Genomic DNA, 27,825 nt, shown 5'->3' on the forward strand with positions numbered 1-27,825 from the left:
AGTGATAACACACAATAACAGGGATATTAATCAGTATGGTTTTCATTTTAAACCACCTTTGACGGTAGAGTGATTTTTCTTCATATATAGCTGAGTCTATAACTATAAATTATCTAGTGAAAAAATTGCCTTAAGAGTAGGCACATAGGTAGAAATATGGAACTTTCAGATTACTTATAACAAAGCTTATTTGATCAGCATGCTAAAACTTGCAAGGTGAGTATGAAGGTGAAATCCTTTGTGCTACAGATAATTTAGGAAGTTTCTTAGAGGTGATGGCTGTTGGGACAAGCTTGCAAGGAATGCAGAGAGCCCTTTGGGAAGGTGTGGGAAAGGAATGGTTGCAGTGATGGAAATAGGCAGTTCATTTTTGAATCTTGTTGTAGATCAGTTGCTCACTTAAGAGAGTTAATGTATGCCTTAATATAAATTAGATCTCTATATTGTGATTGGAACTCATGGAACATTTAAGTAAGAGTTTGATATTGAAAAGATAAGACTAATCTAGAAATGGAAGGATGCATGGGTCTATGGAAGAAACAAACACAGTTATTAAAGGGATTTAGTATAATCGAGGTATGAAGTAGTTAATGCTTAACCTTGAGAGTGGCAGTGAAAATGAAACCTTCATGCTTTATTAAGATATGAAGTGAGTCTGCATTTTGATGCAATCTGCTTTTGATGTTATTACTACTTAAGTGTATCTAGATGACTAAAGAAAAACTAAATGATTTAGGCTGCTGGTCAAAATAAGCGTGTGTTTCAAGAGATATAAAGCACATTTCTTCTGCTTGTCTGTACTGATAACACTGAGCTATTAACGTGAACAATAAAAACTTCCCTGAAGCTTAAGTATTAGCATCCTTTTCAAATGTTTGAAAAGCTTTAATTCTCAAGTTTAGTGCCTTTTATTTATTGCAAGCAGGCTTATAAAAAATGTAGTGAATGATAATAAATACAAACTACAGTGCCAAAAGTGTAGTGCTTTATTTCTTTAGATTTTATATTTTATGTTTGTTTTCTTACTCAATTTTAGTATATGCTTAGCTAAGTGATAATACCTGACCTCCTACTCAGTACATTTTAGTGTAATTTTGTGGACATTTTGGTGGCAGATGCTACCAAACGACTTTAAATAACTTTAATAACTTGAATAATTTGCACTTTCCAGTGATGAAAGCTTTTTAAATTTATTATTTGAATGGATATTTTGTTTAAATGATTAAGTTATATTCTGCCCAACTAAGGCAGAACATTTGAAGCAGTTTTTCTTCGAGATGCTGATCTGGTGTCACTTGTAACAGGTTATCACTTGTTTGATAAATCCAATGCCAAAATATTCTTTCCTATCATGACTAGATAAAAATATGCTCAATTATTAGGGGGCAGGTTAAGATGATATTAACAAAGAATTCAGATTCTTAGTCCAACCAAGACAGAATTTTATTACTGTTATTTCACATCCAGAGGTGGGCAGATGGTTGAATGCTTGGTGGCTGTACTCCACAGGTTATTCAGGAATCCATTTTTATTTTGCGTCTTAGCCATCCACTGTGGTTGTGGTGTTCAGTGTAGCAGCTACTTGCAACATGTGGGTATTACAATTTTTATTTGAATTAGCTAAAATAAAAATTCATTATCCATATTAGCCACATTTTAAATCCTCTGTAGCTGCCTGGAGCTAATAGGCCCTGGTCTAGATGGTGCAAACATAGAGTACTGTAATTAGAGATTTTACTGATAAATACTGCCCATTGTTTCTGCTCCCACAGTCTTTGCTGACTCAGACAGACCTGTCCAACTTCCGGTGAATGAGGGAGGGAGTAAGGAAGGCATGGTTGGGTTAACAGGTCACCCAAAAGATGCACATATCACTTCAGCTTGCAGCCCCCTGGCCAGCGTTTAGTTATATGCTAATACCATGTTTGTACAAGGGTACTAGGAAGAATCGCTAGCTAGGTGGATGTACCTTGCCAAAACCTGGTTTAGTTGGAGATAGGATAGGGACAAGGATTCTATTACCAAAAAAGGGAAGATGAGAATGAGTCCTGTAGGACAGCTGGTGGTCTAGGTCACATGTACTCAAGATGTAAATAATCACAGGAAGATTTCTCCATACCCACCAAAATAGCAGGAATCGTCAAGTGTAAAATATTGTTCACCCTCCCTCCTTGGTTGCTTGCTGTCTCTGGATGTATTCATCATCATTATGTTTAGGGCTTATTGTCGCTCCCCCTCTTCGTGGGGGAACGACACTAAGCCCCTGCGCTGTTCTTTCGTCTGCTCGGCCCTCCCCGGGTTTGCTGTTGGTTCTTCCCGGGTTGGCTACCATCCCTTCCACCTCCGTGGAAGGGCAGTTCCCCCTGGCCACATTCCCCACTTCCGCAGGGGAGCGGCACACCGCCGGCCGGCTCTCTGGGGGCTGCACAGGTGTTCCTTCAACTAGATGTTCCCCTTAGATGTTCCTGGTGCATGCCGTCTCTCTCCTCCTTTATAGTCCTCCTCCGCCAATCCCAACTCGGCTACCCACACGGCGAGTACGCTGCTCTCCAATCAGGAGCAAGTCCTACAGTTTATTGGTTGAACTGGAGGCAGCTGTGTAAAAGCTGTTTACTTCTCTCCCAGCGCCATACTGTGGGAGAGCAGATGCATAGAATAAGTCTTAATTCCAGTAACTCAGTCTAGTCCGGATTGCTCCCCACAGCTTATAATGAAACGCAGTCTTTTCCCATACTGTTTCTTAGCCCCAGTTTTATTCTTTGGGTCATTTTGAAATGTTAAGGTATATATATTCCATGCATAAATAATATGCATTTAGTGTTTCTTAATTTATTAGTGCTAGGAATTACTAATTACTTTAACAAAAAACACTTAGCTCATATGCTACCTTTCTTCCTTATTTTAAAATTTATTAGTTCTTAGTCTTTTTTCACATCCATTCAGTTAAACGTGGTACTCTAAACTCTCAAATAAGCATTACAGATCCTGTTGTTACTTATCTTCCCTCCTGATATCTTCCTCCTCTCCACTTGCCAGTTTTTGTCATCTCTTCCTTTTAAATTATAATGGTCTAATACATATATTAACAGTAGCTTCAGCTTTGCCTATTGCTGAATTCTAAAAATTACAGTTTAATTTTTTGTTATAATTTTTCACCAGTTATAATTTGTAACACAGCTTTATTATTTACAGTTTAAAGTGTCCTTGTTTTGGTTTCTTGCCCTTTAAGAAAATGCCCCATGATTTCTACCAGTGTATCAGTCAGACTCTCTGGTCTTGAGACTGCTGTTGCCAACTGCTCCCTTCTTGGGCCCTCTTTTTCTTTTTCATTCAGTGCTTTTTCTTTTTTTAAGGATATTTATTTATTTATTTGAAAGAGTTACAGAGAGAAAGTGAGGCCGGGAGGGAGGGAGGGAGGTCTTCCATGTGCTGGTTGACCATCTACTGGTTCACTCCCCAATTGGCCACAATGGCTGGAGCTGAGCTGATCCAAAGCCAGGAGCTTCTTCTGGGTCTCCCACGTGGGAGCAGGGGCCCAAGCACTTGGGCCATCTCCCACTGCTTTCCCAGGCTATAGCAGAGGGCTGGAATGGGAAGTGGAGTAGCCAGGTCTCAAACTGGCACCCATATGGGATGTTGGCACTGCAGGTGGCGGCTTTACCTGCCATGCCACAATGCCAGCCTCATTTAGTGCTCTTTTAGCTACTTGCCGTTTTCATAAAAGTTGTTGAGAATTGGCTTTAATTAATACTAATCCTTATTATTGTGGGTTCATGCCTTTTTTTTAATGAATATAAATTTCCAAAGTACAGCTTATGGATTACAATGGCTTCCACCCCCCCATAACTTCCCTCCCACCCGCAACCCTCCCTTTTCCCATTCCCTCTCCCCTTCCATTCACATCAAGATTCATTTTCGATTCTCTTTATATACAGAAGGTCAGTTTAGCATACATTAAGTAAAGATTTCAACAGTTTGCTCCCACACAGAAACATGAAGTGAAAAATACTGTTTGAGTACTAGTTATAGCATTAAATCTCAATGTACAGCACACTAAGGACAGAGATCCTACATGAGGAGTAAGTACACAGTGACTCCTGTTGTTGACTTAACAAATTGACACTCTTGTTTATGGCCTCAGTAATCACCCTAGGCTCTTGTCATGAGCTGCCAAGGCTATGGAAGCCCCCTGAGTTCACCGACTCTGATCATATTTAGACAAGGCCGTGGTCAAAGTGGAAGTTCTCTCTTCCCTTCAGAGAAAGGTACCTCCTTTGATGACCTGTTCTTTCCACTGGGATCTTACTCGCGGAGATCTTTCATTTAGGTTTTTTTTCCCCCCCCAGAGTGTCTTGGCTTTCCATGCCTGAAATATTCTCATGGGCATTTCAGCTGGATCCGCATGCCTTAAGGGCTGATTCTGAGGCCAGAGTGCTGTTTAGGACATCTGCCATTCTATGGGTCTGCTGTGTATCTCGCTTCCCATGTTGGATCATTCTCTCCCTTTTTTATTCTATCAGCTAGTACTTGCAGACACTAGTCTTGTTTATGTGATCCCTTTGTTTCTTAGTCCTATCGTTATGATCAATTGTAAACAGAAATTGATCACTGGGACTAGTGAGATGGCATTGGTACATGCCACCTCGATGGGATTGAATTCGAATCCCCTGGTGTGTTTCTAACTCTACCGTTTGAGGTAAGTCAGCTTGAGCATGTCCTGAATTGCACATCTCTTCCCTCTCTTATTCCCACTCTTATATTTAACAGCGATCACTTTTCAGTTAAGTTTCAGCACTTAAGAAGAATTGTGTATTGATTACAGTATTCAACCAAAAGTATTAAGTAGAACAAACAAACAAAAATACTAAGAGGGATTACATATTAAGTTGTTCATCTAGTGGGAAAAGCCGCTGCCTGCAGCGCCGGCATCCCATATGGGTGCTGGTTCAAGTCCCAGCTGCTCCGTTTCTGATCCTGCTCTCTGCTATGGCCTGGGAAAGCAGTAGAAGATGACCCAAGTGCTTAGGCCTCTGTCACCCATGTGGGAGACCTGGAAGAAGCTCCTGGCTCCTGGCTTCAGATTGACTCAGTTCTGGCCATTGTGGCCATTTGGGGAGTGAACCAGTGGAGGGAAGACTTCTCTCTCTCTCTCTCTCTCTCTCTCTCTCTCTCTGCCTCTGCCTTTATGGTTCATGCCTTTTTAAATTTATTTTTAAATGAGTGTTTTTGGTGAGAAGACAAATGTGTGTGTTAATCTAAATATGTGAAGTGTGGAAATTTTCAGTCAAATACTCATAGTATGAATCTTAAAGTAATAGGATGAAACACAACAACTGATGTTTTGGTTGTTTTGAGGTGGAAGTGAGGTTTATATGTTTACAGATACAGCTGACAGAAAATAAAGATTAGTTACTATTATTTTTGTGTAAATAAACATTTCTGCCCAGAATAATTTGGTGTTCATTTGCTAAGGCTTTGGGCTTTTTCTAGTTAATGATAAATTTTCTATTGATGGATTTTGGTTTATTTTTCAATTTGTTACTTAACATATGCATCTTCTCCAAATTTAGATCTGTCGCTCCCCCTCTTCGTGGAGGAGCAACACTAAACCCTGCCTAGGCTTCATATCCGAGTCACGGCACCATTATGTCGCTCCCCGTCTTCGTGGAGGAACGACACAGGACCCTGCGCTGTTCTTTCGTCTGCTCGGCCCTCCCCGGGTTTTCTGCTGGTTCTTCCCGGGTTGGCTACTATCCCTTCCACCTCCGTGGAAGGGCAGTTCCCCCTGGCCACATTCCCAACTTCCGCAGGGGAGCGGCACACCGCCGGCCGGCTCTCTGGGGGCTGCACAGGTGTTCCCTTAGGTGTTCCCCTTAGATGTTCCTGGTGCATGCCGTCTCTCTCCTCCTTTATAGTCCTCCTCCGCCAATCCCAACTCGGCTGCCCACACGGCGAGTACGCTGCTCTCCAATCAGGAGCAAGTCCTACAGTTTATTGGTTGAACTGGAGGCAGCTGTGCGGAAGCTGTTTACTTCTCTCCCAGCGCCATATTGTGGGAGAGCAGATGCATAGAATAAGTCTTAATTCCAGTAACTCAGTCCAGTCCGGGCTGCTCCCCACAAGATCTCTTTTTCATTACAGTGTTGCATAACTGTATTGCTCAGCATTTGTTGAAATCGGCCCATTTTACTCTATATCTGGTCACTAAGTAAACGGCATAGTGTGATGTTAAAAAATATTTCCTGGGTTAGGAGGCAAATGTTGGGTCTGAACTCTAAAGGGTCTTAGGGGCGTTAAGTCATGCAATACTCTTAGGCTACTTTTATCTTTACAAGGGTACAGTATTGTAAAAATGTCAAAAAAAAATCCACATGCCCGACTCACTAGTAAATATACTGCTAAATTTCAACCTTTTTGGCAGTAGCTTATGCTACCCAAGGGACCATATTTTTACAGAATGATGTATTTCAGAGAGTATTGGTTTCCATTGTAGAAAATTCATGCATTTAGAGCAACTTAAAGCAAAAACAATTGTGCTTGTACTGTATATTTAAATTATTAGTCATCTTGAATGCATGCCTAGGTTAAGTGTCAGAAGCTATATATTGTGCAAAAATAAAATTTATTGTTAGGAGACCAGGCTGTACCTGTGCTTATACAGCATTTTCCTTAGAGGATCAATTTGAGTATATGAACTAATATCAGTCAGACTTTTGTACAGTAACATAATTGATAATAAAGGAGAAGTTCATCGAGGAGAAAAACAAAGGAAGCATAAAAGTCTCATACTGTATGAAACTACAGAAATGGATCAAAGAGTTTGACAGGAAGTTTAATGTGTACATAAGTAGAGGCTGACAAGAACATGCTGTGTGTGCCAGAGGTTCCAGTGATGGAAAACCGAAACACAGTGCTCACTGACCACAGCATGAGCCTTGACACACATTGTAAATAATCCAGAGATCTATGGCTGCATTAAGCACTAGGCTGGTGTATTAACGGCAGTAAATCTATAGCAGCAGAAAGGTTGGCATGCAGAAAGTCCTCTGATTAATTTTTGTAATGGATTAATAGAAATATAGCAAATGTTTTTATTTTGAATCTTACCATCTTCAGTTCTGCCCATGTGAAGCCCTCCCCAGTGTGATCATTTTTTTATTCTCTTTTACACCCCAGACTTGTGTATGTGGATTCTTGCTTCAGTACCATCAAGTTAAAAGCAGAAGATGCTTCTGGTAGAGAGCATCTACTCACCCTCAAGTTAAAGGCGAAGGTATGTGCCTCATTACACTGTTAACTGTGGTCAGGAAATACCTGTGAATTGAACCCAGTGTTTTCAATTTAAAGAAGTGCTAGTTGCTTCTATAAATACATATATGATGCTTTTAAAAATTCATTTTGGAAGCCCTCAGAGAATGTATTTACCAGGTGTAGGGAAGCCTGGATACAGTTTTATGTCACTATTCTAGCTGAAATTTGGCCAGAATATAGACTTTTATGATAAATTTTACAAATAAGATTTGGCAACCTCAAAGTGCTGTTACGTTATTTTTGTGACTGACCACAGCAAGCAGAAATGAGGTGAGTGCTTCCGCTATGCCAGATAAAGTTCTTTGGGGAGAGCTTTTTGCCTTCAACTCTTACTATGATTGTGAATTAACCTTTATAGTTCTTATTTGATTGCCCCTCCCCACAACAGGAAAGTGTGTGCCTACACACGTGTGTACACACAAACACACAATTTTAATTGTTCTGGCTGAAGTTTTGACTTAGGTATTTTAAGAACTTGCAAAGGTTATACAAACCTTTTTATAAAATGCTTCTGTAGAGCCCTTACAGGATAGATCTGTAACTATTCACTAATTTTATTGGTATAAAACAGGGCTGTTTCTTCTTTGATTTTTACTTCTAGATGGTGAATTTCAAGAAATAGAAATGAGTAAATTCAGTGTATTAATCATTTACTTAGTAATCACTGGAGAAACATAAGAATTTGAAGAAAACCAAGATGTCCAACTTTTTTTTTTATTGTTTCCAGGAGTCATCAATCAACTCTATTTCAGAAGATTGTAGTGATGAAAAGATCAATTGTGTTTGTCCTTTTTAAAAATGTGTCTGGCATTTAAGCTTTCCACAAGAGAAAATTAATATATAAAGCTGTACTGGGTGACACAGAAATGTTGATATCTTCCAGTGGCTCTGTATCAGACAGGTTGAGAAATGACTCATTCTCTCACACTCTTACACACAGAATACTTAGGTATAAGTTTAAGACCCATGTGTGATAAGTATTGAAAAAAAAAATTGGTGGATAGAGATCTTATGTGTAAAGCAAGTTAGATGGTGATTTTTATTAAAATAAAAAGATTTTTATTTTCCTTTTAAGTTTTGGAAGGTGTACTTTCTTAAAAATCCAGGAGAAATCTGCCTTTATCCTTCCCAAAGGTCTCATGCTGCCAGTGGCAAGGGTGCTGTCATTTCCTTCAAAGCTTTTGTGCATTGATAAAGCTTGCTTTGCTACTTTATCAAAACCAAAAATCAAAGATTTTAAATACAGTCTTCCTTCATTTTTTACCAATCCTTCTACAAAGGAGATAATGCTTTAATTCTGCCTTTAACTATGCCTATAAGATTTTAGTATTAATCTAGGCTGATGACATTTATTTCACTTATTAATAGTATTGAGAATGAGGATGTGTGGCCTGTGATATGGTCCCTTCTGTCTTTTTTTTTTTTTATGACACATTCTCAGTGTAGATAATATGATACTTTTGTTTTTCTGGAAAGTGTTTCTCTGTGTCAGTTTATTAACATCTTTTGCTAGCAAGTAGTCTTATGGATGTCCTGGCAAAGAGGAAAAGAAAGCTTTAATTGAGCTCAGAAGGAGTTAAGAAAGAAAGTTTTGTCTTTATTTTTTTAAACAAGATTTTACTTACTCTTATGTTGGTATGATTTATGAATATTTATATTTTTCCTTTTAGTTTAGCTGCCTTTAAGATGCAGTAATTTCTCTTTTGAGGAGTATTTGGGTCTGAGATTATGAATTTAAAACAGTGATAGCTTACATGTTAAGAGTATGTAATGCAAAATCTAATCCATACTGTTTTAAACTGAATTTTTTAAAGAAGACGTATCTTCATAAATATATAAATCTCTATTTCTTTAACTTTTTTTGATATATTTCTTTTTATTCTGGAATGTATACTCTTATAATTCTACTTACTTTTGTCTCTTAAGACCAGCTAAGAACACAATACTAACTATTAATCTTAATGATACTAATTAAGATTGAGCACATTATTAATCATAGTAGAACTGAATATATAAATGAAAAAAAGGAAATAGTTGGATTGTGTGTTTTTTTAAGTGTATTTTCACATGATACTTATAGTACATCCTCAACTATGGGATGGAATGATCTTTTCTTTACAAAAGAAGGAGCCCAGGATTATACAGCTTTAACCAAGATACGAACTTTTTGAAAAACAATCACAGATACTGTATCAGGCTTGGTCCTCTGTCACCATTACAATTTTTATGTGTTCACTTGGGGCCAGCCTTATTGCTTAGATGGTCCAGCATGGGACAGACTTGGTTAAAATTTTCCTTAGAATAATATATATTATAGAGTTTCTAGAGTTTACACAATACTGTGTGTTATAAAAATATATAATAATGTCTTATAAAATACTGTAACAAATTTATATAATTAACATATAGTTACATTCTTTTATAGTTATTGAATTGATTAATTCAAGTGAGATTTGGAAAACTACTTAAACATAATTAAATACTGTACTTATTTTTCAGTTAATAGTTTTAAAAGTGGAGCTTTTGAGACTGCTAAAGTTAAACTTTAATGATTGAAGTTTATTAAAGTTATAAACAAAATTGACTTTACATGTAAAACTAATTGGCAAATTTAATACATATCTATTCATTTAAATCATAGATATGCAGCAAAGCCACTTGCATATAGGTTAGTCCAATTTATTATATACATATTTGTATATTTGCACTGTTACTAGTATAAAAATATATTTTAAAGATGACATCCCCAGAAGTATATAGCGGAATTGTTTATGTGTATGGGATAGTACTGTATTTATTAGTACCTGTCTTTAAACTTGTTTAAGTATTTGTGGATTTCTTTCTATGTCAGTTTGCTTGTACTATTTACTATACTGGGTCCTGAATAAGATGTAGGATCTTACTGCCTTCTAGCATAATAAACTGTGCATGTACTTAATGACTTCCAAGGCCTATATTTTGCTTGGTGTATTGACTCCAAAACCAGTAAGCATTTTAGTAACGACTTACTCTATCCAGTTTGATGATTTATTTACATTAAAGGGTTGAGACTTCTTTGTTAGCATCTCTAGATGAGTAACAGCTGTCATGGTAAAAATCTGTTTTCCACCCTTGGGGGCTTCACCTGTGCATTATTAATTTTAAACAATCTTGACATTTTAGAGAAAAAAATTTTGTAACACTTTGGAGTTCCAACTTTTTTACGTGTGAAGTAGCTAGAGAAATTAATTCAAGAGAATAAAAATTAGTTAACAAAGTTAGAACCAGAGAAAACTGCATTTAATTTGAAATAGTCACATGACTTTTAAATACAAATCATTTTCCTGGTGATTTTTTATTTTAAAGATTGGTTTATTCATTTGAAAGGCAGAGTTACCCAGAGAGAGGAGAGACAGAGAACTCTTCCATCTGCTGGTTCTCTCCCCAAATGGAAGCAATGGCCGAGGCTGGGCCAGATGGAAGCCAGGAACCAGGAGCTGCTTCCATGACTCCCATTTGGGTGCAGGGACCCAAACACTTGGGCCATCCCAGGTGCATTAGCAGGGAGCTAGATTGGAAATGGAGCTGCTGGGACTTGAATTGGTGCACATGTGGGATGCCCAGGCTTACCCTGCTATCCCATAGTGCTGGCCCTTTTCTTAGTGACTGTAGCAATTAAACTTTGAAGTGTAACAGCTGATATTTTGAGATGCCTGAAATAGAGCATCCTCCCTTAATCTCTGCTTGACCTTTTCCTTTTTTAGATTTTTTCAAAATTAAAATACTAGAATATGTTATATGGTTTTCCATATATATGCCTGTGTGCTATCTACATAGCCAGCTGCCATTAGTCACAGTGTGTATACCATTAAAAGTAAGCTTCTTTTTAAGAAATCTGTATTGTAGCAAATGTTAGTCCTTTAGAAAATATTACCTTTAAATGTACTGATGTTTGTTAAATATTACAGCAATATTTTTCCCTTTTGTTTACATAACAAAGTACTATAAAATAAAAGGCTGAAAATTGAAAATTTAAGATTTTTGTTGGACGTTTGTCAAATGGAAGTTTTCCTAAGACAAATTTTCTTTCCGTAGAGTATTTAAAAATTATTTATTTACTGTACTACACCAACAATGTAGTAGGGTACATTTTTCCTCACATCCTTGCCAGCATTTATTGTTTCTTGATTTCTATATGAGAGCTATTCTAACTGGGGTGAGGTGAAACTTCATTTATTTACAATACACACACACACCCTGAGATCTTCCATCTACGACTTCAGTCCCTAGATGCTCAGAAGAATAGCCAGGGCTAGCCCAGGCCAGAGCTGGGAGCTGAGAACTCATTCCAAGTGTCTCTCATGTGGAGGGACCCAAGTAATTGAGGCATCATCTGCCTTCCAGGTTCTGCTTTAGTAAGAAGCTAGGATCAAGAGTGGAGTTGGGACTGTAACTCCAGTGGGAGACGTGTGCATTCCAACTAAGCATCTTAACTTCCAGGCCAAATGCTCACTCCAGTTTAGTTTTTTAATGGGAAAAAATGAATACTTTTAATTATACATGACTTTCAAGAGTCCAGCATTAGATTTTAGAGTCATCATGAAGTTGTCTTTGACAACTCAGAAACCTCATGAATATCACTTTTGTGGTCACTAATTGAAGAATTAATTTTCTGTTTTCCACCTTTGGCAAAGTTGTTTTTTTTATTAGCCTGAAGACATTTCATTATTTCCTTTTCTTTGTCTTGCTTAAAGTAGTTGCTTTAACATGGAAAGTTGTTTTTACATTAATAGTTATATATACAGTGATTTTTTTACATTTCTTGATTTCTTTAACAAATACTATGTATTTTAATAATGACTGAAGCTTACTGAAGCTAAATTTTAGACTGGAAGGTAATTAAATATCAGCTTGTTAGATTGCTCTTCTTGAAGATAAACCGAGTTCTTTTTGGTTCATCCCTGAGATCACAATTGCTGCTGACCTGAACGTTCATTCCTTTGAATGCCTGACTCTTGGCACCCCTACATCATCCAGTATTCAACTTTACTATGATAGTAGAATAACGATATTTGTGTATGATACATTTAAAGTAATAATAATGCTTTTTTAATGTATTCAGTTTTTCTAAAATGCCTCACCTGAAATTCTTTCACAGAAGCAGAAATGACCTGATTTTATGCTTTTTTCATAGTACCCTGCAGAATCACCAGATTGTTTTGTGGATTTTCCTGTTCCATTTCCTGTTTCTTGGACACCGCAGGTAATTTCTTAAATTGAAGTAATTAAGAAGTATCTTCTTTTTACTCAGTGGCCATTATGGGTTATAAAGCCATCCTTTTTCAATTTTCTTTAAGCATTTATTTTTAAACAGGTCTTGCATGATGTTTCATTCATATTTCTTAATAGTTAATGTCTATTTCTCTGTCTCCCTTCCCCACTCTTTTCCACACACTCAGATATACTGTCCATCGTCCATTCTCCAAATCTTTGTCTCACCTTAGGTAACATGCAGGAACTCTGTTGACACACATTTTCCTTTACATTTAAATCCTAAAGAACTCTTGAAAGCAATGGGCAGTAAATTGAAAATTGGGCAAATTTTTTTTTTATATTACTAGAATTCTTAACATTGATGACATAATATCAGAGAATCTTGTTCCGAGGAGAATGAGGTACGACTGAACATGTAATCCCCCACCATTTCTATTTAGTGGTTAGTGTTTAAAGTGTTCTTGATTCATCCTTCAACCTAGATGCCCCGCGTTCTTTCTGTTATGTGCTTTAGAGCATTCAGTCTTTGGATAAAGGAAATAATCCCCTTCTTCAGGTAGTTTACCTTCTCTGTGCCTTGTTGATATCTAACAAGATGGTGTTTTTGAAGGAATGTTGTGAACTGTGACCTTATGTAGATATGAGGAGGTGTGATTATTACTAATATTATCATCAGTACTTCATCCATGTGATAGTTAAAGGTGTGGCAGATGTGGATACTAGCTTCAAAGAATGGTCAAATAGCAACTAATAGAATCCTTTCATTAAGTGAATTTTAGCGTTGATAGAAAAATGGAGAAAACATTTCTACTTGTAGGCAAAGAAAAAGAATTTCTAGTGACACTTTACAAATATCTTCTACATAGAGGCTATACCTATTTTTGATATAAAGTTCTTATTAGGTTGAAGTAAAAACTTATGCTTACATTATATTGTAGCTGTAAAAGTAAAACAATTATATTTAAAATTGGTTTAAAAAGGCAAAGATGATTTAGATAGTCTTAGGAAAATCCAAATGTCATTTTAATCCTACATATTTATTCAGAAATTGGTTTTCTCATTATATTCCCTCAGAAATAGAGAAGTTCTGCTTCCTCTAATGAAAACTGAGAAAACATAGCAGGATAAACGGGAAGAAAAACCTTCGATTTGCTTTTGATGTGTCTTTTAAAAAATTTATTTTCATTTCATTTGAAAGGCAGTGAGACAAAATGATACAGACAGAGCAAGTTCTTCTATTCACTGATTCACTGAATGCCTGCAACAGCTGAGACTGAACCAGGCCAAACATAGGAGCCTGGAACTCAGTTTGGGTCTGCCAGGGGGAGGCAGGGACCCAAGTACTTAAGCTATCACTTGCTGCCTTCCATGGTACACATTATCAGGAAACTGGCATTAGAAGCAGAGGCAGGACCCAAACCCAGGCATTCCCTTAGAAGATGCCAGTGTCCCAAGGGGTGTCATACCTGTCCATCTCTGCTTTTGTTATTTTGATACATGATGTATATGGTGTACTGTGCTGATTTTTTCTTTGAAAGAACTGGAATTATAAGTTGTATAGCTTGCTTGCTTGCTTTCTTTGTTTTTTTTTTTTTTGTTTGTTTTTTTGTTTTTTTTTTTTTTTTTTTTTTTTTGACAGGCAGAGTGGATAGTGAGAAAGAGAGACAGGGAGAAAGGTCTTCCTTTTGCCGTTGGTTCACCCTCCAATGGCCGCTGCGGCCGGCGCACCGCGCTGATCCGATGGCAGGAGCCAGGTGCTTCTCCTGGTCTCCCATGGGGTGCAGGGCCCAAGCACTTGGGCCATCCTCCACTGCCTTCCCGGGCCACAGCAGAGAGCTGGCCTGGAAGAGGGGCAACCGGGAAAGAATCCGGCGCCTGACCGGGACTAGAACCCGGTGTGCCGGCGCCGCTAGGTGGAGGATTAGCCTATTGAGCCGCGTTGCCGGCCTAGCTTTCTTGTTTTTAAAATATTGACTCAAACTTTGATTTAAAAATGTGAGATCATGAGAGAATACTGTGTATTATGTTATACTTTCCAGATGATATTTTTAAAAAATATTTATTTATTTATTTGAAAGTCAGCATTAGAAGGGGGAAAGAGGAAGGTGGTTGGGGGGGAGAGAATGAATGAATGAATGAGAATGAGAGAATCTTCAATCTACTGATTCATTCCCCAAATGGCTACAATGCCCTGAGTTGGGACAGGCTGAAACCAGGAGTCAAAAGCTTCTTCCAGGTGGGTACAGGAGACCCAGCACTTTGGCTATGGTCTGTTGCTTTCCCAGGTGCACTGACAGGGAGCTGGATCAGAAGTGGAGCAGCTGAGACTTGAATCAGTCCCCCTATTGGATGCCAGTACTGCAGATGGTGGCTTAACCCACAGTGCACAGTGCATATCCAGATGATATTTCTAAATTATACTTCAATATTTATCACAATTCCAAGATTGAAGAACATTGTAGATCTGCTTCTTAGGTGTTTTTTTTTTTTTTTAATGGAGGAAATGTACTTTGAAAAATTTTGTTTTGAAATAAAAATATTGCTTAACACTTCTCTTGGCATGTAACAAAATTGGTTTGTGACATTCTACTAGATGGGAAAATCTGAGCAATTTCTTTTTCAAAATTTTATTTATTTTATGGCCCAAAGTTAGAAAAAGACAGAGCTCGCATCTGCTGTTTCAGTTTCCAGATGCTCACAAGGGCCAGGCCTGGGCTAGACATTGGCTAGAGCCAAGGAGCTGGAAACTCAATTCAGGTCTCACATGTGAGTGGCAGAAACCCAGTCACTGGAGCCATCACTGCTGCTTCTCAGGGTCTTCATTCACAGGAATCTGGAGTGAAAACCCAGGCCTGAGAATTGAACCCAGGTACTCTGATGTGGAATACAGGTATCTTTTTTTTTTTTTTTTTTTAAAGACTTTATTTATTTGAGAGGTAGAGTTACAGGTAGTGAGAGGAAGAGACAGAGAGAGAGGTCCTCCTTCCACTGGTTCACCCCTAGATGGCCACAAAGGCTGGAGCTGGGCTGATCGGAAGCCAGGAGCTAGGTGCTTCTTCCTGATCTCCCATGTGGGTGCAGGGGCCCCAGCGCCCAGGCCATCTTCTGCTTTCACAGGCCACAGCAGAGAGCTGGATTGGAAGAGGAGCAGCTGGGACTAGAACCGGCGCCCATATGGGATGCCAGCGCCACAGGTGGAGGATTAACCAAGTGAGCCATGGTGCCGGCCCCAAGAATGCAGGTATCTTAACAACTAGGTAAAATGCATTTTTGGAGGTTCATTTCTTTTTTTTAAGATTTTATTTATTTATTTGAAAGTCCAAGTTACACACAAAGGAGAGGCAGAGAGAGAGAGAGAGTCTTCCATTCGCTGGTTCACTCCCTCAGATGGCCGCAACGGCCAGAGCTGAGCCAATCCAAAGCCAGGAGCCAGGAGCTTCCTCCATGTCTCCCACGTGGGTGCAGGGGCCCAAGGACTCGGGCCATCTTCTACTGCTTTCTCAGGCCATAGCAGAGCTGGATTGGAAGTGGAGCAGCTGGGTCTCAAACTGGCGCCCAGATGGGATGCCGGTGCTTCAGGCCAGGGCGATCCCCAGAGGTCCATTTCTTTTAAAGTTTATATCCGTAGCTAACAGTAGCTCAGTGCCTTGTACAGATAAGCATGGTATAACTCTTTATGACATTAATTCAGATTGAAGTTTTAGATTTAATTGGGTCATACAAATTTGTAATAGCTCTAAGACAATGTATAATTAGTAGTAACTGGAATGTCATGAATTTTTTTTGTGTTTTATAAAATTTATATAAGGTGAATAAATTTCATGTATTTCATATATACAGATTTAGCACCTAATGATACTTCCCATCCTACCCTGCCTCCTACCCACACTCTCACCCTCCCTATTCCTTGCTTTCTTGTAATTGTTTTTCTTTTTTAAGATTGATCTGTTTACTTGAAAGGCGGTGTTAGAAAAAGAGATCTTTGATCTGTGGTTCATTCCCCAAATGAATGAAAAGACTGAGACTGGGCCAGGCTGAAGCCAGGAGCTTTTTCCGGATCTGTCATGTGGCTGCAAGGGCCCAAGCACTTGGGCCATCCTCACTACTTTCTCAGGCACATTATCAGGGAACTGGATTGGAAGTGGAACAGCCAAGACTTGAACTGGTATCCATAAGGCCATGGCTTAACTGACTGCCGTAGTGCCAGCTGCTGCTTTTAATTATTACAATAACATACTTCCAGTTTATTTTATAATCATAAGATTAACCTTCCACTAAATATTCAACAAATAGTAAGAAGAAAAAAAAAACTGTTTCTCAAAAGCAGAGACAAGGGCTGTAAACAATAATCAGTGCTTAAAATGTCAATTTTGCTCATATACATTATATTTGTTGTGCTCTATTAATTACTACAGATCAGGGAAAACATGGTATGAACTGTTTTCTTAAATTATAAAATACACTGAAGTGCTTAGCAAACTATAGATAAAAATCAAGCCGTCTTTTTGTTTACAACTCAAATTTGACTAATGTTAATATTTTGTCATATTGCTTCAGGTCTCTGCTTTCCAAAATTGGTTGCATAAGATTGTAGTTATACTCTGTAATGCATAGTAATTTGTACTTTCTTAAATCCTTTCCAAGTTTTAGTGAAGCTTAGTTTCATCCTTAATTTGTATTAGCTATTGATACTCATTATTGTGTGTTCATAGTCTTTGCCTTTTAAAATATTTTTCCTTTTATTAAAAGCATTCCTTATGCATCTTGGGTACTCATTCTCAGCCAGTTATTTGAGTTGTAGATGTCTTCTTCTTGTGGCATGTCTTTTAACTTTGTGGTGCATGCTATACAGAATATGGTTGCAGATACGGTGCATATGTACATGTTTGCATTTATTGCTTTCTTGTTTCTTTTTTTCATGTCTCAAAGTCTTTTTTCTGAAAATATGTTCTATAGTTGTAAAAGTTAACGATTTTTCATATTAAATATGAGATACCAATCCATATTTGTACATACTTATTTCATATATGCTTATACAGTTTTGATGTCTTGCCTTTATGTATAGGGGGTTGGAAGTTAATTTTGAAATTTTTCATTTATACATGCCACTAAAAGTTAGAAGGTTTTCCAGAAATATTGCTTATCTGTAAAGGTTTAGCTTTCCATCTTAAGGATTTTGCTGATGGTACCAGCAGTGTGAACTCTTTGAGTCTTTTAGACAAAGAATGTTGACAAGACTATTTTATGTTGTGCAAGTAAGAAACAATATGAGACTTCCTTACTTATGTATGATCCTTTATCATTGACTGGCTTGAAACAGTTCTGCTTGTGGAGATTCTTATGTGTGTTTAACGATTTTTAAACAATGTGGTTCTTAAGCAACATAAATATTACTGTTGTAGTTTAATAGCAAAGTAACATTTAAGAGACAGTAAATAGATTTCAGAGAATTGATTTCAAAATTCTTTTGTTTTTGTACTTTTTGTGTTTGGGTTCCCTATTTCTGGACTTTAAACTTGGAGATCTTTATTTTCCTTTCTTTTGTAATGTAATAGATGTGGCTTTGTGGCATCCATATTAAAAATGGGTAATTTTCCTTATGGTCCCTGTCTTCCTGCTGGGTTGATAATGTTTTGATGTATTTTTCTTTTGCTCTGATGAGAGGTCTGCTGCTGCTGCTCTGACATATTCATTTGGATGAATAATTATAACTTGCACAATGTCAAGCTGAAGATGGTAGGGTTTTGTGCGTCATGACAAGCCTAGTAGCCAGTGCAGGTGTCTCACAGCATGATCAGCAACAGCCAGTGTATTCTGGCTCAGAGGAGACATTTAGAGTAGTAAGAAATCAGCACCAAGGGCAAGGCTGCTGCTACTATTGCTGCTGTGATGTGTGCCAAAGAAACACAAAGTGCTTCTCAAAGACAAGTGTCTGAATACCTCTTTTCAGATATTTACTTTATTTGATTACCCGATGAGTTTTCTTTTATAGATTTTAGCATAGAATGTAAGGACATCTTAAAGGTTTTTTTTTTTTTTTTTTTTTTTTTTTTTTATCTTAACGTACTGTCAACATCACAAATGCTCCAAAGTAGAAACATCTTTAATATTCTGCTATCTTTGTGTTTTACATACAGGTCATATATGTGACTATTGTTACTAATGAAGCTTTAGAATATGCTGGTGTCAGATTTTAAGTGCACTGATACTATTATATCAAAACAAAATTCATTTTGTCCAGGTCACTGACAAAGCAAAAATAATGTTAAAATTGCAGTTCTACTGCAAATGTGCCATTAAGTACAAGCTGGGTGAAGTATCCTTGCCACAGGCAGTTGGAATTTTCAGATTTGGTATGATGTAGTAAGCAGTGGTTTATAGGTTTTATCGTGGAAATCTGATCCTCTTGGAATAATGCCATAAATGCAAGAAGAGAAAAACTAATGATAAAGCCTCTGGCTGATAAGCTGATGGTGAATGAAGAATTTGTAATTAAAGGAAACAGTCCTATTACATAGCAGGGAGCATGATCCATTAGTTAGAGCAGCAGACTAGCAGTTGGGTATCCTAGGCTCTGTTTACAGTTCAGCCATTGACTTAATTGCATAATTTCAAACAAGTCATGTGGCTGCTTTTTGCCTCAAGTCCATATGTATACGGAAATAATGAAGTTTTTCTTTTTCACAGATACGTTTAAATTTTTTTTAATTTATAGTAAACACAGACCAAAAAAACCTCATTTATGCACTCTAAGGATCCTGTGGGAGTTTCTTTAACCAGCTGAATTTTTTTTCTTTTCACTTTTGTCTGTTTCTGTTTTTGTTGGAGAACTCATGATACTGGATTTTTGTTTATTTGAGGATTGGTTGTGAACATACGCTTTTCCCTCCTTGATGGTCTTAACCGTTGACACAATGGTGTGGGTATAAAGACATCCAAGGGAATAGAACAGAATTCATTGTTGAGCTTATGTTATGTGGTAGAAAAAGTATCATTGAAGGAGTCAAGTTATCTATTATATTGGATTCAGTCAATCATTACCAACCTTATTTTCCTCCTCCTTTTTAGAAATATGTTTATTTAAAAAATACCCTGTGCTTATTGTAGAAATAAGAAGGAAAATACAAGCAAGGAAAATTAATAAAATAAGAAACCACAGTTAATGGATTTATTTAGAATTAGGATCTTATTAGATAATAGTTTTGAAACTGTACTTGACACTTGATGGTTTTCATTTTTAAAACATCAGAGATTATACTATGTACTTATTCCAGATAATCTTTAGAATTGCCTTGATTTTAGTTATAATTGGTTTTGTCCATGAATTAAGAAATATTTATACATTTACTTAAGTTCATAATCTGATAACTTGTTATCTCTGCATTTATTTAATTCCTTCAGGAAAGTAGCACTTTTTTCTTCATTTTCATGTTACATATTTCTGTTAAATTTATTTCGAAGTATTTTAAAGTTTCTGATGTGCATGCAGTATTTTCATTGTGTTTTTTAGTTCATTATCAGAATGTAGGCCAACTGTTCAGTTAAATTTTTTAATTTTTATCAAGATTACACATGAACATAGTTTAAGACATTAGCTGTACAAGGTGTTTTATTATTACTTTTTAAGACAAAACAGCTTTCCTTAGCTTCTTTCCTACCTAATGTCCTTCTCCAAGGTCAGCTACTTTTAACTGTTAGGTCTCTTAGACATTATAACTTGTTATCACATGCTTTGGTATTTGTACCACCTTTTGTTTGTTTTAAGAATTATTTATTAATTTTCCACTATAGATAATGATGAGTTTTCTGTTTACCTGCCCTTACTGCATATACATGCTTACTTCCTAACTTCCTCTTTTCTCCAAAGAATTATAATTTTCATATGAATATTCAGTGTTTATATTTTTGCAAAATCTGTACTATGTGGAGAGACAAGTGATGTAGTTAACTATGATTTTTTTCCATTCTTAGTCCTAGTTTTGTTACTTATACAGTTATTTTTTATCTTTTTCATTTCCTTTTCTAATTTGTTATAACTCATTCAAACTCCCTGTGCCTGTGGTATATCTAAGTAAGTGTGTTTAATTGGCAGTTGGACGTAGAACTTTGTATTTCAGGCAGTCCGTTACTTGCCACATTAAGGAAGAAGGTGGTTGTATCACTGTAATTTCAGTGGATTTCTAATGTTATCAAAGTTGATTTAAACTTTGTGAAAATCTTGATCTATGCATTGTGAGCACATGAGATACCTCTGTGGAATGATAAACTACCATGAATTTAAAACACACCAAAAGGTGGGTTGTATGGAACAGGTTGTATTTCAGATGCCTTCAGTACTACTTCAGGTCCATTAAGTGAGTTGCCTGCTGTTAGGAAGTCTGACTTTATCATAAACCTTCGGGGTAGGCTTTGCAGTTCATTCTGCTGGACTACCACAGCATAGTAAAGAGAGAGAGACTTAAAGTTTGGGTGAAACTTCGGCTCTGTGTTTATCCAAGCATAACCTCATGTAAATCATTTAACTTTTTCTGTGACAAGAAGGAACTAACGTTTGTGTCATAGGTTGCATGTAACAGTGAATTGTGATAATGTGCATGAAAGTCCTCTTGAATTGTGAAGTGCTATACAAATGTGTGCAGTGTTATAGGGGGTTAATGTAGTTTGTGAATCAGTGCACTCTTAAAGTAGAATAACTCCTGTTTCTCCATATAGCTTTACATATCATATTATGTCTTTCTACACTTATGTAGCCACACATAAAACAAATCATTGGCATCTACATATATTGAATTATATATAAAGGCTTTGAAGAAAATATTTATATACAGTGAGCAAGGAATTTTCTGGAGTTCACAAGTGAAATAGGCCTGATTAATGAAAAATGGTGATCCAGCTCATCAGTCTGTATGGCTGTGGCAGATGACTACATACACATATACACAACCACACACACAGTGTTATAAGTAACATATGTAAGAGGCATTGAGATTAGTATTGTTTGGTTTTACAGTTTTATTGGTTAATATATTATTAATACTTGAACATACTCCTACTTAAATGTTATAGTTGAATAATCTAATAAAATATATAGCAGGTATCCCAAATAAAAACATGTAAGTCTCCAAATGGCTTCTAAATGGTATTATTTATTTTTAAAATGCTTCAGGCTAAAAAAGATTATTTTAGCTAATGTCAGTGAAGCGAATTTATTTCAACCCAAGTACAGTTTATTAATGTCTCAACTTCATGTTTTGTTCCTGTCAGAAATACTGTCTGGTAAGTTGATACTTTATGTTTGTTTGTATTCTTTTTTATTCAAGGGCTAAGTTGGAATGTGGGAGTATTGGTGTGCTTATGCATATGGGTATTGTGAACATGACTTTTTGTTTTTACAAAATCTATTTTGCATATAAGGATCTAGTATGTTGAAGACAGAAATGATAATTCAGTTAGGAAAACTGTTAATTCAAATACAATTTTCTATTTATTTGACAGAGTTAGACAATGAGAAAGAGAGAAAGGTCTTCCTTTTGTTGGTTCACCCCACAAATGGCCGCCACGGCCAGCGCTGCGCCGATCTGAAGCCAGGAGCCAGGTGCTTCTTCCTTGTCTCCCATGCGGGTGCAGGGACCCAAGCACTTGGGCCGTCCTCCACTGCCCTCCCGGGCCACAGCAGAGACCTGGACTGGAAGAGGAGCAACTGGGACCAGAACCCAGTGCCCATATGGGATGCCGGCACCACAGGTGGAGGATTAACCAAGTGAGCCACAGTGCCGGCCCTGGCAGCTAACTTTTTCATGGGACTTTAGTAGCATTCTTTTTTCATGGGCGTAGGAAACTAGATCGTTTGTTTTTAACTGATTGGTTTGAATTTGATATTTTAAGTATAATTTACGATAGAGGATAACCAAGAACCAGAGTATAATTGCATACTTACTGTCCACATGCACTGGACAGACTTTCTTTTTTTTGAAAAAGAATTTGCTGCATTCATTCTGATGTTATGGTCTGTGCTGGCTATACAGGAGGTGGCTGCCTCATTTAGCTCTTCACATGAACTAAAAAAAATGTACCAAATATTTTAAGTGACCAGTGGTCAGTTACTGTAAAATTAACCTACAAATTAAAGAGGAAATGTAAAAGAGATGGTTAAGTTCTTCATGGATTTCTTGACAGAGAACAGCATTTGATTAAGTAGATTCAGATATAGAATTACCAATAGAAAGCACTGATAGCACTAATGAAGCATGCACGTAATATCTCACTGAATATTTGAAGACTTTTCACTAAAGATACCTGATTGGAAATACTGCAATTAATATTAACGTTTTCTTAAAGACCTTAATCTCTTAATATTTCCCTATTTTATTGAAACCTTTTGAATTCTCCAAAGATAAAGATAAAAATGATTATTAGAGGATTTATCTGCAAGTATGATAGGGAAGTATAAGAAAAAACCAGAATGGAAAGCAACTGTTGGCAAGTACCAGAAAATTATGCTATTAATTTAAGTGTCATCAGAGCACAAAAGATCACATTCCGGGACTCTGTGAACATTATTAAAATACTGGAAATAATAGTACTTAAGATGAAGATATTATACTCTAAGATCTGGTTAAGTGACTGACATTATTACTTCACTTCAGGTATTATAAAAGTAACAAAATGCTTTTAAAGATAATAAGCGTTACATTTTGAGATTGGCAGTGTGCACACTTTTCTGCTTAAGTGATTTCCTAGTTTTACATAATTTAATAACGGGGAATAGCTAACATTTAGCATATCTATCTATATCTATATCTATATCTATCTTTCCTCCTTCTCCAATATGTACACATTTTATATAGAATCATACATGTGAAATGGAAGAAATTTCTTTCTCCAAGTGGTAGGTGTATGAACTTTTCTGCCTCCTTTGGCCTTGCTGTAAAGAAGTTCCTAATTGTAGAGAAAGCGGTTGTACAGAAGATACTGCCTGTAGATCCACTACTGTCCAGAAATCAGAATGAGTGTAAAATCAGATTTATTGATGTATAATTGACAAAAAATAAACTGGACATATTTAGAGTGCACAGCTTAGAGTTTTGACAGATGCTTGTGAAATCACCTCAACAATCAAGGTAATAAACATTTCCATCCTACTCAGCTTACCTCCTTCCCCTTGGTCGTCCTTCCAACTCCTGTCTGTCTTAACCCTGTTGCCCCTCCTCCTGGTCCTCGGGCAACTACTGGTGTGTTTCAGTTGCTGTAGCTTTATTTTCATTTTCTATAATCTTATGTAATTCAGCATAACCTTCTATGTCAGTCTTCTGTTCTCTGCATGATTATATTGAAGTTGGTCTATTTTGCTAGCATGTACTATAGCTTATTCTTTCTAAAAATATTTATTTATTTGAAAGAGTGCCACAGAGAGGGAGAGACAGGAAGAGACATGTTCCCTTCAATGTTTTCTCCTTTTTTTAGGAGGGAGTTGTTTTACGGAAAAGAGTTTATTGAGCATCCTGTTCTCTCCCCTCTCTTGCTTAGAAGCCTCTGCTTGATTTTCTTGGTTACTGGGATACCCTTCATCTCTCCTTAGAGTTTATTTTGGGGGACTTGACCTTATGTTATGGGTTTGCTTGCCTGTATTTTTCCTGTTGCTCATATCTATTGTCTTATTCTCTTATTTTCTTATAGTTATCTTTTTTTTTCTTGTTAAATATTTATTTACTTGAAAGAGAGAGAAGGAGAGAGATTGAGAGAGAGAGGGAGAGGAAGGTGGGGGCTGGGGGAGAGAGAGAAAAATCTTGCATCTGCTGGTTCTTTCCCCAAATGGTCACAACGTCTGGGGCAGGCTGAAGCCAGGAGCTTCTTATGGATCTCCCACATGTGTGCAGGGGCCAAAGTATTTGGGCTGTGTTCTGTTTTCCCAGAGCTGGATAGGAAGTGGAGCAGCCGGGACTCAAACCAGCACCCATGTGGGATGCTGGCACTGCAGGTGGAGGCTTAGCCTTCTAAGCCACAATTCTGGCCCCATATCTTTGTTCTTTTATTTCATTTCCTTTAATCATATTACTATATCAGTGTACAAAAAAGAATGGCATTTTACTTTGATTAGTGAATTATTAGTTACAGTGTTCTGTGTGTAATTTTGGATCCTCACTATATTTAAGCTGTGTGATTTCTTTGTTGTTCCTGTTATTTGTTTTCTAAGACCTATTCTAAAAGCTCAGAATTTTAAAGAAATTGCGATTTCCCCTCTTATTTTAGGAAATAGTTTCTATGATGCTTTTTCAGAATGCTAGTTTTGAAAAGTTTATGTATTTATAAAGCAGAGAGAGATAGAGATCACCCATCTGTTGGTTCTTTCCCCAAATGCCTGCAACAGCTAAGACTGAGCCAGGCCAAAGCCTGGTACTGAACTTCATCCAGGTCTCTCTGGGTGGCAGAGACCCAACCACTTGAGCCGTCATCCACTGCCCCACCACACGGTCCCACCCACCCAGGTGCACATCAGCAAAAAGCTGGAGTTAGAAACAGAGCCAGACCTGATCTTCGGCCCTCCTATGTGGGATGTGGGTTGCATCCTAACTGCCACTACAAATGCCTGCTGCGCCTCTAATGTATTTTTTGTTTTAACTTCTGCCTTAAATACAAGGGAATAGAGAATAGAATGCAATCCAAGTATTTTTATTCTTATGTATGTTGTTTGATTCTGATATAAAAGTTCTTTTGATCAAAGATGAAATTATTATATGTTAAAATATATAAATATATATTGGATATGTATATATATAATTGATGAAATTTTTATAAATAGGAATTGGAAATAAATTAGTACATTATAGCAATTAGCATGGAATAGAGGTACTTTTAAAGTGGAGAGCATTACCTGCTTTATGGATTTTCAAACTGTTATATTTAGAATTCTTGACTTCTAGAGCTTTAAGTCACTTTAGAAGTTACCCACTGCACAGTCACATTTAAAGATGCAATGTTAAAGCTTAAAGAAGCTGAGTATGTCTTAGTTAAGATCAAATACTGCATTTCTGTAAGGATTAGAGCTATGACTTCCTTGCAAACTGGCTGCTTTTATCTTTGTATCAGAGAACCCTACATATAGTCCTGGCACTTGCTTGAAACATTAGTTTTATTAAATTAACTTTAATATATTTTTGAATGTACTATGTATATTATGACATGGAAAGGATGGCTAACATTTGTTTCTGTATTTTTATGATTACAAAAGATTATGCATTATTACAGGAAATCTGGAAAAGCACAATGAAGAAAATAAAAATTTTCATAAAAAGTTTTTTTTTGTTTTTGTTTTTGTTTTAAACCACACTAGGAACCAGTGAAGGACTGGAATACAGTTTTGGGAGCAGATTCAAACAAAACTACTCTTGGTTATTTAGGAATGAATTAAGGTCCATAGGACTTGCAAAATGCTTACCTCTTTACTAAGTTTTTTAATATCATCAGTATCTGGTATAGAGCATAATATTTGATATATTATTTATGTTTGCTGGGCTGAATTTTATTAGGCCATAATCTGTTTACTTAGTATTTGCATATTTAATGTTGGATAATTTGGTGCAGTGTAATTGAGGACTTGCCTTCATTCTTCAGTGATTGATCCACTCAGTTTGTTGAATAGGGTTGCAAATTGACTATTTTAAGTTGAAATAAAAATAAAATTTTTTCTTTATTAAGTCTAATACAGGAGTGGGGAACCTTTTTTCTGCCAGGGGCCATGTGGATATTTATAACATCATTCTTAGGCAATACAAAATTATCAAATTAAAAATTAGCCTGCTATAGATTGAGTGAATTTTAAGTCCTGATTGATGTTGTCTTGGCAGGGCCTGACCAAATGATTTTGCAGGTATTATGCAGCCCACGGATCAGACTTTCCTCACCCCAGCTTATACTATAAAATGGGTTCTGTGTTTACAACCTCATTGTATCTCCCCGCAAACCCCTAATGTATTAGATAAATATTCTAAAATTAGCAATGAAAATACAGTAAATTAAATGTTAAGGATGTTTTTAATCCTTACAAACTGGACTTCTTGAATTTTGTAAAAGTTTGAAACATTGAACCATAACAAGCATGGGCTGTTTTTCATTTTTCCACCAGTGTTTCTCAAACTTGTCTGCACATTAGAATTGCTTGGAAAACTTGGAACAGTCCCAGAGCTAGAGGCTGCACTGAACCAAGATGAACTGAAAAGGAATGATTAGGAGTAGAACCTGAATATTAGTATTAGATTTCCTTGGGTGATTCCAATATGATCTTTATAGATCACATAGATCATATATATATATATATATATATATATATATATATATATATATATGTGATAATATAGATCATATCTATGGAGAATGTTACAGATACTGATAGTATTTCTGAAGTTTGTTATTTTCCTCTGTAGTTGAAATAAAGGCTAAATTTTATGTAGAAGTTAGAGAATATAAAGGTTTTTTTTTTTTTTTTATTTTTTAAACTCGCTTAAGATTCTCTGGCTAAGAATGGCTTCCTAGGAGTGGACATTTGGTGCAGGCTGCTTGAGATCCCCACATCCCTGTCAGAGTACTGGCTCTTGTCCTGGCTGTTCTGCTTCTGCTTCCAATTTCCTGCAAATGTGCATCCCGATGAAGCAGTAGGTAATGGCTCACTTGGATCCCTGCTACCCATGAGGGAGACCTAATTGAAGTTCAAGGCTCGAGGTTTCACCTTGACTCAACCCAGGCTATTGTGGACATTGAAGGAGTGAACTCGCAGATGGAAATCTTTGTCTCTGTCTTTTTAGCTCTGCCTTTCAGATAAACTGAAAATATATAAATAAAAAATTTTAATGGGAGAATGCCTGTCAGACATTTCAGATATAACTTGCTTATCCATTGTAGTCTTTTTTAAACAGAAATGTGTATTTGTTTTAGAGGTTTTTAAGATGTTATTTGATATATATATGTACATATTTAAATATTTTTATAGTTTAAGGCTCATATAAAAGGCTAATTGTTAAACATTTGAAGAAATGAAATAGTCTAACTTAATCCATAAAAATCATTTAACTTTCTAAGTTATAGTAACTCACATGTAATTTATGTAATTCATTTCATACTTTTTGTTCTCTGATATTATGTTTTCAAATTTAAATATATATCAAATATAAAAACTTGCAAAAACTTCTGGTGAATGCCCATCTGTCTGCCACCTACAGATTCTACAGTTATTTACTAGTTTTGCTATATATTTTCTGTTTATTCAGC

At 36.6% G+C, this 27,825-nt stretch overlaps 1 protein-coding gene across 12 annotated transcripts in view; it reads left to right on the forward strand.

The window, feature by feature from the left end:
• The window catches only part of FANCL (FA complementation group L), an 83,952-nt gene that overhangs the window by 32,432 nt on the left and 23,695 nt on the right, over window positions 1–27,825 (forward strand). For all 12 annotated transcript variants that reach the window (XM_051838710.2, XM_051838724.2, XM_051838725.2 and 9 more), the window contains 2 exons: window positions 7,177–7,273; window positions 12,485–12,553. In XM_051838710.2, coding sequence (XP_051694670.1) covers window positions 7,177–7,273; window positions 12,485–12,553 — 166 coding nt within the window. The remainder of the gene's footprint in view (window positions 1–7,176; window positions 7,274–12,484; window positions 12,554–27,825) is intronic.

Source organism: Oryctolagus cuniculus, chromosome 2 (genome assembly GCF_964237555.1).
Source record: "Oryctolagus cuniculus chromosome 2, mOryCun1.1, whole genome shotgun sequence".
Taxonomy (NCBI): domain Eukaryota; kingdom Metazoa; phylum Chordata; class Mammalia; order Lagomorpha; family Leporidae; genus Oryctolagus; species Oryctolagus cuniculus.